Genomic DNA, 18637 nt, shown 5'->3' on the forward strand with positions numbered 1-18637 from the left:
CAAACTAACATGCCGAGCAATAGTATCAGAAGGAGGCAGTGGGTCGACACCCTGGCAACCCCTACTGGCAGACACCACCGCTCTACAGAAATACAAAATATTTTTAGTCCTCTCCCCACTACCATTTGCTTGAAGCAGATGGCTCAACAGTTTAGTGGCACACACCTGCTTTTGGTAGGGGGAATCTGTGTCTGTAGCAAGGAAGTCCCTAAAACCACAACAAAATGAAACCGGCATGTCAGTAGTAACCCACCGCATCTTTGTACCTTTTCTGGGTGCCTCTTACAGATGCTTGACACTCTTTACCGGATCCACTCCTACACATTCAGTTGCAGCATCCAACGAAAACTTTTATAAGGCAAGTATTACACAAAGTAGTGAATATGTAAACATTTTTCAAGCGCACTAAAATACCTCAAAACTAGGCTTAGGCGGAACTCGTGGAGTTACCCAATTTTTTTAAATCTGGAAAAAGGCACGTTGTGCTGTGATTTAGCGCCAGGAGGGAGTTCCAAGCTGATAAATCAGCGCTAATGGCAACATGGGGAATGCAGGAGGGTGCAACTTCTGGAGTTAATTTTGGAGCCGATCTAGTAGATTTTATACTCCCATGGCAGCTTTCTAACCACGACAGTTGGAAACTGCCCTCATTGGAGAAATCTGACAGGACGCCCTCATAGGGACCGAAAATCACACTAGGGGGTGCCAAATCTCGTTCACCAAGCCATGTGTGAGAAAAAAAAAACACACAGCGGTTGGCGGAATTTAGACAAAACTCTGCATTACAAGCATGACCAAAATTCCGGCAATTCCACTAGCGGAGTAGAAAATATCACGCTCCCCTATTCAAAACTAAGTGTATGACAGAACGGTTGGCTGGTCTCTCCATTCATGGAGCAACACATTTAATTTAATTTTGTGTTGCTGCCATTGCCTTTGAATTTCCTACAAGAATCAAAAGACAGATATTGGAATGTTCCACATTTTGGCAGAATGTCTAAACACGGGCAATAATTAATCTGAATAATTAACACCGATACGTCTACAAGAAGTACAAATGATGCTACTGAAAAATCCTTCATCTTTGGGAATCTGCTGTGGAACAGAGTCTCAAATGGTGTATCCACTAGAAGAAACCATGTGCACTTTAAAGCATATCTAATGCAATAAAAGTTTAACATTCAGTTCTTCAATTCTTGAAGAAAACAATCTACAGACATCTTACAAAGAAGTAACGATGGAATACATGAGTTTCTTATTTTAGGGGGTACAGGCACCTGTAAATAAATGCCGCCCAATTTGCTACTTCTGCAAATTGCAGACCTGTGCATAAAGAGTTAAATTAATCTAGCCTTGTGTTGACAGTGGTGCCTATAACCATGGTTCTCTACCCGAAAGATAACAAGGGGAAGATGTCCCTCGATTTTTGGAGGTAGTTAAAGCAGTTGCCGACTTCTGCACCGGACAACTAAATGATTACTTAATGTTGAAAGAGCACCTTGAATTGTTATTTTCTTAGCAACAGCAAGCCTATGAACAAATATTTCTGAAAAAGATAGGGAGGCAAAGATGTAGCTCTAATAAGTTCAGTTTTCAAACTATTGGTCTGAAGTCTCTTATTGGTAATTAAGGACTCTATTTTAGTGAGAAGCAATTAAAGGGTGTTTAGGGGTCTTCATCTTTTCAGAATTTTATGTACACTCGGGTGTTTATGTGGAATAGGCCTCAACATGAACAGGCTGGTTGGTGGAGACGTCAAATATTAGGGGTAGGTAAATTAGATACACTACAGGTCACAGCCGTTTAGAGGAGTAATGGCCCAAGATAAAGTGACGGGCACAGTGGCAAAATTAGATCAACCATTCAAAGGTGTTCTTAACAGATGCCTCCATAAAAGACAACATAACAAGATAAGATCTATGTTGAGAGCTGCAGAGAGGTTCGGTATAACAGACAGCCCCCTTGTCCACAATATTTAATGTGTGCCAAAAGTCAAAGTGCAGTTTCAGTCCCATGATTGGATGTAACCCAACAATGGATAGGTAAAACACAAGTTTTGGTACAAAAACAAATTCCAACACCTTACCCAAAACACGTAGACTGATAATAGGATGAAAATTAAACAGACTGGAGACGTCTTGAATTACCTTTTTTTATCTTAAAAAAAATAAAAATAATAATGGAACCATTACTCATTTGAAGACTTTCAGAACACAACACTCTCCAAGAAAGATGTTCAACAGAGTTCTGATTGGGGAAGCAAAAGCTGCTATGAAGTTCTTCAGAAGCAATGCAGTTGTAGAGTCAACTGATAGAGATGCTTACTTAAGAATGGCCAGAATAGTCTTAATGGAAAAAAGTTGAGTCTGATACACATTTGATTAATGATTTTTTTTAAATTATTAATGCAAAAGACCGAGAGGAGATTGTCTCACAGTATGGTGGTGGGATTGACCAGTCGAACATGAATAAGATTTAGAGCAGATGAAATGGGGTTAACCGGATTCTAGCCTGATTTTAATGCCTTTTTCCATGTTGCTGCTCGAGTGTTATTTCTCAGGTTTGCTGATCACTATATTTTATATTCTTTTAACAGACTGAACTAGTGACCCTTATTTATCTTGTGGACTGCTGCATTTTCTCAATTGTGGTTGGCCTGCCGATTGGCCCATTTCATCTCATTTAGATTCAAGTAATAACATTGTGCAGAGCGGGTCTGGACCCTAGAATAAAAAAAGCAAAAGAATGCAAAGCTGCTGTGCCTGTGGAGTCCTTTTTCTGGAATCGGAATTCTAGCAGTGCTATAACCTCCTTCCACAGGCAACTGGTTGAGACAATCTTCTCCAAATGACAAGCCTTGAGAGAGGTCACGTCACTGACAACCCTGTGAGGCAGATAATATTGTTAAGACATACCCAAGAACACCACCACCAACAGTTGAGGTAACAAGCTTTGTAAAGAGGTCTACTTCCTAATCTATTTAGTGAAATAATTTCCCTGGGTGACCTTCGCAATCGCCTTGGAAAAATTAACAAAACAGATCCACACAATAAAATGAATAGGAGTGTTGATGCCTGCTCGCCAAGAAGAAGAATACAATTCTATGCTAGCAAATAAACATTAGTTAATACAGAATGCCACACTGGCCAGTACAAACAAATCTTCAGTGAAAGGGAGCCAACGATTATATTATCCCTCAGGTAACCACATATTCATGCATGAGCTAGAAGATAGGCAAGTGTCTAAATCGGGAGACATCTGCTAAATGAGGATAGGTTGCCTGCAGGGATGAAAGGTGAGTCCAAAGATCAAAGTGTGCTCCCTTTAGACGAAGAGGTACATTTGGTTCTAATATTGTGAGCACATTTGCAAGGATGTTTTTAGTTGAACATAAAAACCAAAACAATCAACAAAATACAAATATAAAAAAAAGCTAAAACCAGGAAATGGATACCCATCACAAAGGATTTACAAGCAGATACATATTATCCGGTCTCTCAGTTGCATACTCTAGAATGTGTAGCCGATGAAGTAATTGGGAAATCATATAATAGGAAGATCAGTGATGCCATTTTACTAGAGGTCTTTTAGCACTTTTAGATTGTTTAGGGCTAGTCGCCACAGATAAAGCGCAGACACATGATTTTGAAGAGAAAGGCTTGTCAGAAAAATGCTGCATTTGCTTGACACCTTTTGGTATTTTGGGGACAAGTACGAGGGCTGCTTCTGCACAGTTACAAAGAGGCAATGTTCTTTTTCTTGCACCTTTACCCAGGGTTTGCCAGTTAACTGTACATGCACCAAATACAAGTATATCAGTGGCTTTACCTTAGGGTATAACCAAATATAATGGGTAATGTACGGAGCAGTAGGCAAAGAAAACTAGCTGGAAAGGTTAGGGTTAACAGAAGGCTTGGACCTTGCTAAAGGTGTCCAACTTATTAATGTGTATGGTTGGTTTGGGCTGCAGATTTTTAATGCATTGCCACTTCAGATTCCGGAGATTGAAAATCTAGCAGTTGGGATAAGAAACATTAATGTTTTTTAAAAATCTTATCAGTTAATTCTGTAGGATCTGCTAAACATGGAGTGAGGGGGAGCAGTGGGGAAGAGTCACAAATTCCGGTTTGATTTGCTTAAAATGTTGTCAATCAGTTCTTATGGATCCTGAGTGAGCAAACCATGTGAGCTGGGGACGAGACCGTGCACAGGTTTTCTTTTCAAATCGAATTTGTGGGTGTCATGACAATCTGTGAACGCTTGACCTTTGCAAGGGCAACGTCTTGCTCTCTGATAACACTCGGGATGAACTGACAGAGCTATTCCGATCTGCAACTCACGACTTTCATGTGATATCACGGGCTTCCACTTGGAACTTTAACATGAAACATGAAGTACTTGTCAGAGTCACTTGTTTTACAGGAGTGGCACGTACCAATAGATGTGACAGAGGGGGGGGGGAGGATTCTTTGAGGTTCTACTTAATTTAAACTCTAAGTAAATAAACTGAAGGTGTTTTTTCAGGCTAGTGTATCATAGCACAATGCTGAGTATTTGTCATTACAACCCACATGTCTCTAAACCTTCAGAATCCATACTCTGCTTGCATCCATTATGGCTTGTACAGATATGCATTACAGTAGTGTGCTTTATGCGTTTAAACATATTTTAATGATTTTAGAAATCCAAAGCATGTACAAACTTGCAGGCATAAGGGCATACACTGACAAATGTAAGATCATTTGATGCAAAAAGAAATGTCAATGTTTACATCATTCAGTCATGGTACTCATTTCAAAAGGGTAACTTATTGCATAGTTCATAAATAACAACAAATGAAGAGTTAGCTTTTGGGACAGTTTTTCTATATTTCAACATCTTTCATCAGCAGATTATGAAACTCACTGTTTGTTAAAAATGTCTTGTCACAGGAATATCCGTCAGTGTTTGAGCCTGATGCCATATCTGCAGAATGTTATGTTGTTGTTATGTGCCTGCTACACCATCAGACTGGAGAGTAGCCCCAGAGTTCTACGCATATAAATCCTTATTTTGTTGACAGGTACTTACCATTCCAATCTCTAGCAACTTTTACTATGCTCTCCAATATGCAGAGGTACAAAGGAGGCTCCTCTGATATCCTCACCTCTTTGTAGAAGGAATTGCCTACATCCTGGTTCTACTTACAGATCATCCTGAATGATCATAATGTGCTAGCAACTGACAAAACTGTGTTTAGCTTGAGTCATGGCATAGAGAAAAAACAAACTCCCTACTTTTGTCTAAACCCTGTACACACCCTACACTATATTTCTATGCTAGATTATTGGCCAGACACTGATAAAGACTAGCAACAGATGGACTTCCCTATACTATCACTACTGATCTACACACCTTTACTTCCGGTGGGTTGATAGGATAACCTCTAGTGATGAGGTTAATAAGAATTTTGTTCTTTGCAGCCTTACTTGCAATCTTCCCACCTGCTGCACCAAAGCGCTGCTTATTCAAAGGAATGGGCTATTAAACTTTGCCCAGTGGCGGTTTCTGCATGAGGGCGTCGGGGCTCCGCCCCCTTTACTTTCAGCCCCTGGGTCAGCAATTACAAAAGTATAAATATAAATAAATTTTAATAATCAGTAAAAAAAAGAAAACGATTTACACAGACCTCTAATTGCTTGGGGCCGGGCTCAGGGCTTTTGTAGCTGCAATGATAAGTGATCACGAGTGTCATGTCACGTGACCCTGGCAGCGAAATCTATGCCTTTCGTTTTGGCCCGAGTCTACTTTGCCGGGCTGATGAGCTCACTGCCCTGAGGCCTGTGAGGTCATCAGCTCGGCAAAGACATAGCCTCGAGGACCAGTCTCCACCCACTAATGACGTTTGGCTAAAGTTTGCCCCGGGCGTTTCAGGTTCACGCCCTGTAACGCCAGTGGCTGCATGTCAATCAGCGAATGTAGAGGACGGCACCCCACCCTTTCCCAACACGTCACAGGGAGGTGGGTCCTGCCCTCTGATAGAAAGGGAGTGGTAGAGGCTTCAGGTGGGAAGCCGAGTCTGCGCAGTAAGTCATAAGGACTTTTTAAGACACACTGCGCAGACACGCTTCCCGCGCTGCTGTTACAGTACAGTGTGAACGGCCGCCATTATTTATTTGCAGGTCGGCGTTTCAATAGGAGGCTCTGGCCACAGCTTGTGAAGGCGCACCTCTTGTTCAATAGCCTACCTCACCCCTCTCACGTCCGTCTCTTTTCTACCCATTCAAGGCCCTTCCCTGGGTCTCCTCAGGCCCCTGACACCCCCTGGGTCTCCTCAGGCCCCAGACACCGTGCTCCTGAGTGCTGAGTAAAAAAGTCTGACTGCAGCTGGCGAAATCCTGAGTATACTTCTACACGCGTTAACAAGAGCTGCCAGGGACGCTGCAGCCACTTTTCAAATTAGCACAATTCTAGTTCTAGAAGAGGCAAGAGAAAAGCAGGTCAAACACCTGTTCAGAGTGAGGTGGACAACGAAGGCCCAGTTGTCCGTAATCAGGTGAGGGACTCCTTCAGTCTGACTCTGTTCTTTGTTCGATATAATTGGCAAAAACTGTTAGTCTGTCTTTGGCGGGACCTTAATGAGGTGTTCGTCTTCTCCTTTCAACATCTGATACCAGGGACCTGACTTTGTCCCTTCAGCTAACAGGCCGCTGCAGAGGAATCCGAGGGCAGGGTGCATGCAATGGGGAGGCCAGGTTCCCTTTCAAAAATGAATGTGTCCTTGTGTTACGTAACAAGTGCTCATGTAAAGCGCTTTGATATCCAAAATCTTTGGGTCAAGTTCGGGATATATAAAGATCTGTTAAAAAAGGAGAAAACAATGCTCCATGGTTGAGCCAAAAGCTGATGGCACACAGATGTGTACGTGTCAGTAGAATGTCTGTCATGTTATATTTTATAATATACAAAACTATAATCTAGTAAAGTGTAGATTTTTTATCATCACCTCCTATGGGACATACTTTTATAAATTGTATTTAGGACACTATATTTCTGGTATACATTTTGTTACTACCATACTACCTGTAGGGACTTTAATCATTGACTCCTTTTAAGAAGGCAGTAGCTTGAACATAAAGAATGAAATTAATCTGTGAGTGAGTATGAGTGAATTCAGAGCTTTGCAACAGCTGTACTGTAAGTTCATAATGGTAGATGAAACATTACATTCATCAAATTGCTCACGGTCCAAGACAGTGCACAGGACACCAATGGTTATTTTTTTGTAGTTTGGGGCTATTGATCCATTTACAGAACCTGAGCATCCATTGTTTGACCTCACTTTATTAATACAAGTTAAAAGTCAGCCACAATGCTGTCATGTTTGTGTATTTATTAAAGCAGTATTGGCTTGTAGTAAATATATTAAGTATCATAATATTGCTACATTGGGCATGCATGACATGACGAAATGTAATGTTGCATGATTTTCACAAATATAATTTCTTTCCTGCCTGTCTTGGAATCTGCGTGCATGCATCCATTTTTTATCATGACATGTGAGTATCTCTGAAACATCCCTGTACACAGTGAATATGGCTGCAGAGAGTCATAATTGGGTGCAAAACAGAAAGGTCATCATTTATTCTAATAAAAGTAGTCAGAGTACATGCAAGAAATGGGTCCTGGGTTACAGATTGACAGTGAGATCAACATTGCTGATATGTAGTGGATGTTGTAAAGCTTCTCTTGGCAGGATTGTTGTTGGTGGAACTATTCCTGGTGGAGTTACTGCTGCCATGTCTTAATATATTGGTGGTAATACCACATAAGCTAATTCCGCTCTCGATAATTCTGGTAAGTGAGTATGTTTCCTGCTTCAGCCGTGAATGAGTGGAATCACCACATCAGGCTAAGAGCTGTGCCTTTTAAAGAGCACTTTATAACGAAAAGTAGTTGTATTGTAATTGCATTTATATAGCTTTTAATACCCCTTACAAGTTGTTAAAGCTCTGGGGTTGCAGAGTACCATGTTACCCACAATAAAGGTAGTAGTTAGTTAGTGCTTAATATTGTTGTAGATTTGTTGGGTATGGGATTACTCTTGTGCTCTGAGGATTCTGAAGCATTTCATCTAGTTTCTAGTGGTGGATTGAGTTATTAGGCTTGCTGCTCTTTTATGAAAAAAATGAACTCCTGCATGTAGGTTCCCCTTTTGGGTTGCCTACTCCTCTAATGCTAACAGGGAAACTGAGCCCACAGGCCCCCTTATAAAATAAAACATTAACAATTTGCTGGAAAATGCATAATTTTATCCCATTGTTTTAAAAAAAAAGATTTGAACTGGGAAGGGCGACCTGCCTCCCAAAAAATGCTGCGTCACTTTAAAGAGCACCTCAACTGCCCCCCGCGCTTCCAGCCCCACCTCTCTCAAACTTCACCAGCCGCCACTGACTTTGCCATCAGGTTCTATGTGTTAGTCGTTTTGATGTCAAGTTTGCTGATAAAAAAAGGAATTTGTGTTTTACCCAAGCATTACAACTCTCCGCTGACTCAACTAGTGAATTTTGGAAGGATATTCATTTAACTGTAAATTGTTGCTTTGGAAAAACATCTTGCAGTACTCACAGATCTCCTAACACTCCAATTGTGGTGCACTTTGTATCACTTGCATATGTAACTAGAGATGATTCACTGTATCAAAAATGTTTAAGTATTCAAATTCATGCACACTGGTGCATTATGGACTCCGTATATTATCTTCACTCGAACACCGCCATGTTCTTGTTATATGCGTGGCATAACTTAATTTACTGTGTTTTCTATTAAATGATATACAATCAGGCGCGCAACACCCATTGGGCTCCACGGGGCTTCAGCCCCCCCCGTAGTGTGTGTCAGCCCGGGCTGACACAGCTTTGCGGGCTGGCGAGCATCTCGTTGCAGCCGCACCCGAGTACTTAACCGGTCTTTAAAAGACCATTTACTTGCAAATTAGGCGTTTGTTGTGTGTATTAGGCGTTTGTTGTGTGTTGACCCCTTCTTACAGCCACTCTGTCTGTGGTTGGAAGAGTTGCCCCCCCCCGAAATATTTTTCAGCCCCCCCCCCCCCCCGAAATTTGGCTCTAGTTGCCGCCTGTATACAATGGTCATGGTTTGGACTGCTTCGATACATATATAAACTCTTTTGTGTTTTTTCCCCAATTGGTTTGTTTGCCTGGTTTTTATTTTCTAGTTTATAATTCTGCTTTTCATAAATGTGTAGAACCATCTCATTAATATTTCTTAAGTGTGTTACTGAAAGGGACACAGAACTACAAAAAATAAATACAAGCACTGTTCTATGCTAACCCAGTAGATCAACAATATATTGCAGAAGGAGCAATGAACAAATTATCTATCAGAAGCAAAGATGGACACGATTTCTAGTTTACTTCAGAGTTCTTCTGTATCTTGGATGAATCAAATGGACAAGATCACTCCATGTCAGAGCTTGAGAATATAAACATAATAACAGAATAAAGTCTGTTATATGTTGAAGTAATTTTTCATACGGACAAAAACGTATCTGAATTTCTCATTTCAGAATGAATATTGCCTAGGACAATGCAATTTCCACATGAAGCACATTGTTATGCTAAGCAGATTTGTAGGCCGCTCATATCCTGAAAGCTATCCTACTGCCCAAGAAGAAGAAAGCTCTGGACTTGTCTGAAGTGGGCCTATTGGAAGAGATAGTTTTTTTTGTTTTTTTTTTGTTTTCCAGAATTAGAGGGCTGAGCTAGCAACTCGGATGTCATAGGGGAGCTTGATTCAGGCTTTGGGGTGATCTAGAAGGCTCAACCTCTGGCTTTGGCTCACTGTATGCAGGGGATGTGGGACAGGAGTATGGATGGGGTGTGAAACAGGATAGCAGTTGTTGAGATAGGCTGGACCGTGCTTGTGTAGAGCTTTTTAGGCATCTCCGAGAGGTTTGAATAGTGAGCACTTGTGTATAGGGAGCCAGTGGAGGTCTTTTAGTTGGGATATTTTGGTGCAATGGGGCAGGTTGATTGAGTGTCTAGTGATTGTGTTCTGTGATACTTGGAGTCTTTTGGTTATTTGGGCTGCCATGCTTAAGTAGAGGGCATTGCCATAGCAGAGTCTCCTGGTGGTGAAGGCTTGTGGGAGGAATCTGCCAGTGTCAAAAGGGAGCCAAATGAAGACTTTTCTGAGTAGTTTGAGTGTGTTTAAACAGTTACAGGTGACCGTGTTGACATGGTCGGACATAGAGATTTAGCAGTCGATCATAGTGCCCAGTCTCCTGGCATCTCATAACAGGAAACTATTCTTGCTAGGTATGTGATGGTGACCTGCTGATATGTCGGTTGTTGACTCAATAAAAATATATTTACAAAAAACAGGAAACTATTCTTGCTAGACAAACGGAGTTAAATACTCTCTTTGGCAATGTGCTGCTTCAAGAGGTAGGCCACATATCAACTCCCATGGGATCTAAAACCCCTCTACATCTACAGCTGAGTGTGCCTTTATTATCATCAGTGCCCACCAATCCCAAACTCAACAGGTGCAAAATGTAATCCATAAAGCCCGGGGTATATTACTTTTGTAAGTGTTATAACTTTGGATGAAAAAGACCAAAAGCTGACTCTCTAATCACATGATCAGATTACAAGCAATGTGCACATAATCTTATCTACAACCCATAAAATCAAATGGTGCCTTCCTTGAGTAGCTTTGGCAGAGACAATAACTAGGGAAAAAGAGAGAAGACTTACCAATCTTGAAGCATAATGTAGTAAAAAAATTACTTAAGTTCCCATTTGCAATTGAAATAAAGAAATCCTAAACCTCATACCAGACAATAAAAATAAAGTGATGACTGATTCAATATGTATTAACCGCATGCGTGCGGGCGGAATTCCGCCCGTACGCTGGGTTTTTAAAAATCGCATGTTACATGACGAGCTGGGCTCGTCATGAGCGTGCGAGGAGGCTACGCCATGACGAGCCCAGCTCGTCATGAGCGTCGAAGGGGTTAAATGATGTTATCCACAATATGAACTGGAAGACATGCCTAAGGTCTAATGACAGCTAACTCCAATATCTTAAGCTTTATCAAGCATCCCTACGAAATATTTCCATTCTGGTCATTACATCCGTGGTTCACAATTTTGAATTCCTAACAACTTTCTTAATTTCTTCAAATGCAGTTAACAAAGTGATCCTCAAGTATTAGAGTTATTTCCTTTGCCATTTCAAGGCGATTACTTGGAATCATGGCACAAGAAAAAATGCCTCATGCTTGTTAACGCACAACTTCATAATATCGGTGGAACTGCACTACCGGATTTCTAATAAATGTTTGTTGAGGTTTACCAAATGTTTGTAAACATTCAATCTAGGCAGCAACGTTTACCTTATCCTTTCTTAATGCCGCCACCTTGGAAATTAAAGTGTTTATTTTCTTTAGCAGAGACACAAGCGAAGTCACTAAAAGTAATGTAGTGTTGACAACCCTGCTGAGAACTGTCAAATAGGAAGGGCATGCTCCATAGAAATAGGTAGAAGCCTCTGTGGTGAATAAAGAATTGACATGAACTCGACAAATGTATTGGATAATTGCAGTCTTAGTTTTATCCAAAGAAAATGCCAGTACACATGGTCAAAAGCATTTTAGTTGGCATCCAGTTCTTCTCCGAACCAATTCTTATTCTTATTTTTCTGCAAATCACATATTGCATTTGCTGAAGTTACCCTTCATATATCCTACATTATTAGGATGTATTGCGTTAGGATTAAGTGCTTTATAAGTCAAAAATGCGAATCGGGTTTCTCAATGTAATCAGCAACAACCTTAACGCACGGTTTACCCTTACGTTTGAACAGAAAACTGGGGCAGTAATATTTTGTATACAAGAAATTCCTAATCCAGATCTCAAGAAAATTTCTACATTCAAGAAAATACTTTACTCAATCTAATTCTCCATTATATTATGACATAATACAACTAAACCTGGAAGCAACACCTTCTTCTGTGGGCAAACGGTGATGATTAAAGCTCAGCTAAAATAGACAAAACGTTCTATTGGTATTGCGAAGTTGGTAAGGTTCTTATAAATATTTTTTAGACTGCCTTAAGATCGAGAAGTTCTAAAAGTATACAACAAATTACTAATCCATATTTAACATGGGAAAGACTCTACAGGAGCTCAATTAGAGGTTACCCAATATTTTGATTGCCCAGTCCTTACAGTTGTGATCATGTTTAATTGCAAGAATATCCAAGTAATAGAATGCACATTATTCTGGGATGACCTATGTTTAAGTCACAAGTTTGTGCAATTATATAATGTATATCATATAAAGATCACCAACTTGAGTGTGCTCTGAAATACACATGAAACTTCCAAATCTTCATTCATTGAGCAACCCGGGTGTTATTTTGAAGCATAGAAACCACATTGATTGCCAAATAGCTTTTAACAATTAACATGCACTTCTACTACTAATAACAACACTAATATTAATATACTCTCCCATGAGTGCGCCAAACTCCTAATTTGCATATCCTGAACACGGATGTAGAACAGACAACAATCTTCTAATGCATTACAACAAACTCTAGATGGTCCCATTTCTTGCATTCCCTCACTACTCTACCATTTAATCATCCAAGCCTCCCTTTTTAGGTCGAGCCTGGGCAGTGCATGCGCTGCTCTGCGAGGCATGATGTATTAGAGTATGGACTTGAAGCCCCGCCCCGTATTTGTCATTGGTTTGTGTCATTGTCCATAAATGCTGGCTTCTGATTTGTTAATAGGTTTTTTTAGTCCCTCCTCAGTACCGCCTGGTCTTCACTTGTAACCTCCCATGAGGAATGGCCCTTTTACTTCATTTGTTACACAGTACGTCTTATTTAGTCAGTAAGCACTATTTTCTTAATAATGAGTTTCTCCTATTGCAGGCACAACATGCTTTCATGTAGCATTAAGTGCATCATGCACACTTTCACTTGCCAAGTAGCCCGGGACAATGGTGGCTGCTTCTTTGAAGTGAAATTGGTCTCGCATTTACAAGAGTTTGAGCTATTGTCATTGTAAATGACAATGCCTTTCATTTATGTGTTAATTATCAAAAACGATAAATAAAAGACATTATCATTTACAATGACAATAGCTTAAACTCACAAATGCGCGACCTATTGCATTGCAAATGCTTGTTATTTTTCCATTCAATTATTGCTTGGCAGGACTGGGGGAAAAAGCACTCTTCAATGTTAGCAACCGTCCATTTTAGGCGTCCAATTTCATAATAACTTAGATGAACTCACATTTAGGTAGGTCTAGAAATAGTCTCCAAAAGTTTTGCTTTTTATCTAGTCATTAGACTTTGACGTACTGGAGGGACAGCTCCCAACACTTTCTTAGCAAATAACATTGGGATAGTTCTTGCCGGACAAGATAGGAGAACTGGTTTCAAACCTAGGGAACCAGACTAAACTAAAACCTCTTATTCTCCACTTCAATACTGTCTCCTATGATGCTTGTGTAAAATATTAAAGTTCCCTGTGAAGCTACATAATCCATCTAGATATTTTACCACATAAATGTACTCTAATCATCTTCTGTATTATCAAGAAATACTTTTCATTGGTCATGGTTTCGGCTTTTTGAGATTGTGCAACAATGCCATTTCTCAGTAACAAGTTATTTAGTATTCAAAAGGTCCATAACTGGTTTGTATTAGTCAATGATATGACCTTAAAGAATATGGAAAAGAAGACCAATCAGTCCAGTGATTCTATACATTTTGCATGGGAAGATTCATTTCCATAGCAGCTTTGAGCCCTCTACCAATTGTTGGTCTCATCTGCTCTACTGGCCATCTGAGAAGCCAGGGAATCCCAGAGAAAAGTATAACGTGACTTTCAATGAAGGAAAACAAGAACATGATCTTCAGTCAGCTGACACTGATTGGCCAGGGAAAATGGGGTAGTGGGAGTGGTGAGGAGGAGTGTATATTGTGAAGAGGGGAAGTGAAATTGTGGGTTTAGGATGGACACGAGTCAATTCCATCACCCAACAAAATAAGAGGAAAAGCTCACTGGGGATTGGGCACAAAGACTAAAATGTTACTTTCTTACAACCCTGCAAAACAACAAGTACCATATGGCTTGTCCTAAACCCACCACTGTGTCAAGAAAGCCTGCAGACCAGAGGTAAGAATTTCATTGAAGTGATCAGAAGGGACAACATACAGCAGGTGCACAGCAATTACAACACATTACAAAAAACCGTTAAGGTTTTATTATTTAAGATCACAGAAACAAATATGCCTGTATTGTACACATTCCTAGAAAAAAAACATTGCCAAACAAATTGCAGATTTTCTTTTTCAGCTCAAGCTGACAGATGTGCCGACGGCTTTGTTCCAAAGAAACAATATGCCATTCTCTGGAGGGAATTGAGAAAAGCCCTGGGCTGAGTTAGCTGTTCTACTTCACTCAACCTCGTCTTTGAAAAGGCCACTTAGCTCACAATAGAAATAGCAGAGCTCTACCTTCACCCTTGGTTAAATCTAAATAAAAACATACAAATTCGTAAGTCATTCACCTGTGCACTTGTACATTCATATTCATGTATACAATCAACCACCAACTGAAATGAATTAGAACATATATAAGAGAAAATGCAGTGCTGTCAAACCAGATCGTTACAATCTACAGTGAAAACGGAAAGTGACTTTGTTCATGAAGCTAGTCTTCCAGCTGATGATTCACAGTTATGAAGGAGTGGCACAAAAATTAGCTAGAAGACATGAGACAATGGTATGGAGCAAAACAGCAGCTTCCATTGTGTGTGTAAGACACGACAGGCATGCACATGCTAACATACCTTGATATCCCGAGACAATCTGCACAACATCTTCATATACCATGAGCGTGGCCGAGCGTTCCGGGAGCAGGCCAAGACTCAGAGAAGAGAAAACTGGAACAAAAGTAAAAGGTTTCAGAACATTTTAATTGTTGGCACAATTTATTACAACATAAGATAACAGTATAGATTCAGGGACCTTCTAAGATGCCATTCACTTTGCATAATGAAACCCAACTCTTTCACAATAGTTCAGAAGGCACCATGGACAAGTACAACAAGACCATCAATGTTCATTGTGAACAGCAATGGTCCAGATAAGCAGGAGAAAGGACACAGTTCAAGCTTCTAAAGAGCAAAAGTCAAGACATTCTGCCAAAAATATACAGTGCTGAACGCTAATAAAATCTTGTGTTGAAATTGTTTATTAGCACGCTAAGAGAATCTTGAATGGCACACTCCATGTCGGATCAAAGAAGACCAATTCTATCATCAGCACTAAGCATGAACTAAGAGATAGCCTGCACATGGCTCCATCATCGGACAGGCCATCTCCGAGGCAAGGGAGTAGTCTTGAGGAACATTTGAATAAAGGCGTTCCTTGCCCCCTTTTGAGCTCATGAAACATATTTTTGGTTTCCTATGTATCTTACAGAAACTTTACCAAATGGGTACTGTATGTATATGTAGATTTTTGTCACGCTTGATTGAACATAAACCTTTTGTTGTTGGCATTCAGCATTGGATTGACTTTAGTTCTCAGGGCTTCTTTGATCTGATGGTACGATGATGCACCTGTCAGATTTATTTCAGCACTTTTTTCACTCCATCACCAGCAAGTTCCTTCAAGTATTTAATGGTTTTCTTATCTACCTCTTCCAGGAAATCATTGAACGTCTCGATCCATGAAGTCCATCTTCGTGTCGAATGGTGGTTGTTTCAGGAATGCATCGATACGATACTTCGCTTTCTTTTTAGCAGCCACTAAAAAATTTCACAATTTTGAAGGTCTTGGCTGTGTCTATTGGATGCTGTTCCTCCAGTACGCACAACCCCAGTGTTTACACTTGGGACGTTTCACCCAATAAAAGGACATGGTCTGTTTTTTGCAGGTAATGGAATTTTCGTTTCTCATACCCGGTTGTCACAGCTTTGAGCATTTGCTTCGTACCTGCTTGTGGCTGTCTTTAGTGTTTCACTTTGTATGGACGACGGCTTCGTTTTATGCTGCAGCTCAGTACCCCTTTCTTCAGCCTTGCCATCAGGTTTTTGGGCGGACTTTCCAAACTTATATCTACGCAGGGCCTTCAGCTTTTTTAAGGGTCATATATGGGCTGGAGCGGTGAATTGACTCCACATATGCCAACTTTGAACTACTTTTCATCAATTTGGGAACATGTGGCACACACAAGCAGCTTGCTATATTGTTGCAAACCCTCAGAGAGAGCAATCTTGATTATTCTGGGCATGTATCCTCTACTGGTCGCCAGTTGTGGCGTCTATCCCAGCACAATACGCCACACATGGAGCACTAGAGAGGATGCCTTTATTCTTCAGCATTCAATCACACACTGCCCCCACTCATTATGTCATAACCATTAAAACCATTAATAACCACACCTTAACACTTACCAGCTAGTTACGTATTTTCTTAAGAGTTCACCCTGAACCTGCAAGGGTCCTAGTGCTTCATAGTCTGACAACACTACAATCTCCACATTTCCATCTGAAATTAAGTTAATCAGTCCTGGCACCATGATCTACCGTGGTATGCAACCCTCAATGGATGTGCCCAGTACAAGCTGGGACTGTGCGGCAGACTGTGAAACAAAATTGGGACCCACCAATGCACATCTAAATTGCTCAGATTTCTTTGACAGCACCTGCGCTGGAGAGAGCGAATCAGTTAAACATGGAGCAGTGGTTTCAAACCTTGTTCAAGGTGGGCCTGGCCTTTGTTTGAAAGGAGGGGTGGGGACAACTCCCTTTGCCCTTGGGGGAGGAGGGGAGATGGTGCAGCCTGTACAGTAGAATTTCAAGGAAGGAGGGGGGCACCTTGTTGTGTAGTTCCTATTTTCCCAATAGGCTCTGCGCATTGGAATAACATAAACGATAGTTTAGACGTAGGACTGAGGTCGACTAGGTCGCTATTGAATATGTTAGACTTAATTATGAATGCCAGCTAGCTCAGAGGTCACTAGAAACTTTCTCGAGTAAACAAGAAGGTGTTAACTTTCCTGAATAGACAAGAAGGGATTAGTTTCTGACAACCGCATAAACATGACAACTTTGCTCCCTCCAGAATAAGGAGTATATCTCCAGAGTCGCAGAAACAATCGATAACTATTTTACTCAGTCAATCGTGCATGCTTAGTTTCACCAGAAGCGCAGAGAAATAGAGAGACGGGCGTTTTCAATAAAAGAGGTTATTTATTGAACAGTCTTCTTTCTCATGCAAGAGAAGTGAGTTGCCACAATTGCAATACTAGTCATAAAGTAAAGTGCGTACCGTAAAAGGAGTATTATGAAATAATACTGTAATAGCATAGTATGGTTTCTAAGCCATACGGTGTTTAAAATAGATAAAATATATACATAGATAAAATCATGACTAAACGTACTCAACTGGTGCTTCTAAGATACGCCTACCCCAGGGTACCTAACCTAAGCCTAGTACGTGGGAAGGAGTAAGTGAGCTGCAGTTTGAGTTAAGATAGTTTTGCCAAGAATCTGTATCAAGAATTCTCTAAGGGTCTAATCAGCTCCGTACCTTGGTTATAGAATGAAGGAGGTCTTGTATCGCTCTCTCAGGACTCGATCTCCCAGCAAACCGCAAGGGTGACCGGAAAACACTGGAGCTGGATTTCTCGGCAGGAGAAAAGACAGCGTCTCTCTCAGTGCGTCAATGGGAGGGTCGGCTTCCTTCGGCACTCGCTACAGCAGGGCGTCGGGCAAGTAGATAGTCGATCTGCTCCAAACCACCGTGTGTTTTGCTAAGGCAGATGCTGGTATATTTATACCTGGAAGGTGCAGAGTTTGACGTAAGGTTGGACATAAGACGTCACTAAGAACTCGCAGTTCTTTCAGAACTCCAGGAGTTCTAGGACAAATCAATACAGAAGCAGGGGGAATTCCTGGGCTGCTGGAGGCTTGGTTTGTTTAAGAACACGTTGTGCTTTCTAGGAGTCTATGGGAGTAGCCTTGCCGTATTTGGAATGCATTGGCTATGACTTAATATGGATAAGATTCTTATGCCTATATAAGGATATGATTTGATATAACCGTATAAGCGCATGAATCGGGAATATTTAGTTAGGGTCCTTGATTCGTTTACAACAACCTGGCCAACTCTTGCTCAGATTTTCTCACGCAAAGCCAGTATTTTAGGACAGAAAAGAAGCCAGTGTTGCAGAAATAATTCTGTAGACATTGATAATGGTCGACTGTGTCGCTGCTACTCCAGTCTTCTGAATTCCTGAAAAGTTAATCATTTATTCTTGGAACAAATATGCAGGATGGCGATGCCATTCCTTGCTCACTGTCGAGACCTGGATGAACCTGTGAAGTTGTAGTCGGTACGAGGATCCGCAGGCTAGTACTTGCTGGAGCACTGAGGAGGACGCTACTGGAAGGGTCACAGAAGCACTTAAAATGCAGTAGCAGGAAGAGTAACTTTACAAGTTTCACAAGAGGTAAGAGGTGGGGAGATTGAGCAAGAAAGAATGAATGACTTTCTCTTCATATCTGTGGGCAGGAGTGTTCATACTCGGGTCCTCAGACTC

The 18637-nt window shown here is 40.9% G+C and overlaps 1 protein-coding gene across 1 annotated transcript in view; it reads right to left on the reverse strand.

Moving 5' to 3' along the window:
- Nucleotides 1–18637, reverse strand: part of FAM171A1 (family with sequence similarity 171 member A1) — a 377776-nt gene that overhangs the window by 143323 nt on the left and 215816 nt on the right. Inside the window, exon 3 of the mRNA XM_078663605.1 lies at nucleotides 14877–14969. Within this exon, the coding sequence (XP_078519731.1) occupies nucleotides 14877–14969 (93 nt within the window). The remainder of the gene's footprint in view (nucleotides 1–14876; nucleotides 14970–18637) is intronic.

This window comes from Lissotriton helveticus, chromosome 10 (assembly GCF_964261635.1).
Source record: "Lissotriton helveticus chromosome 10, aLisHel1.1, whole genome shotgun sequence".
NCBI classification, from domain to species: domain Eukaryota; kingdom Metazoa; phylum Chordata; class Amphibia; order Caudata; family Salamandridae; genus Lissotriton; species Lissotriton helveticus.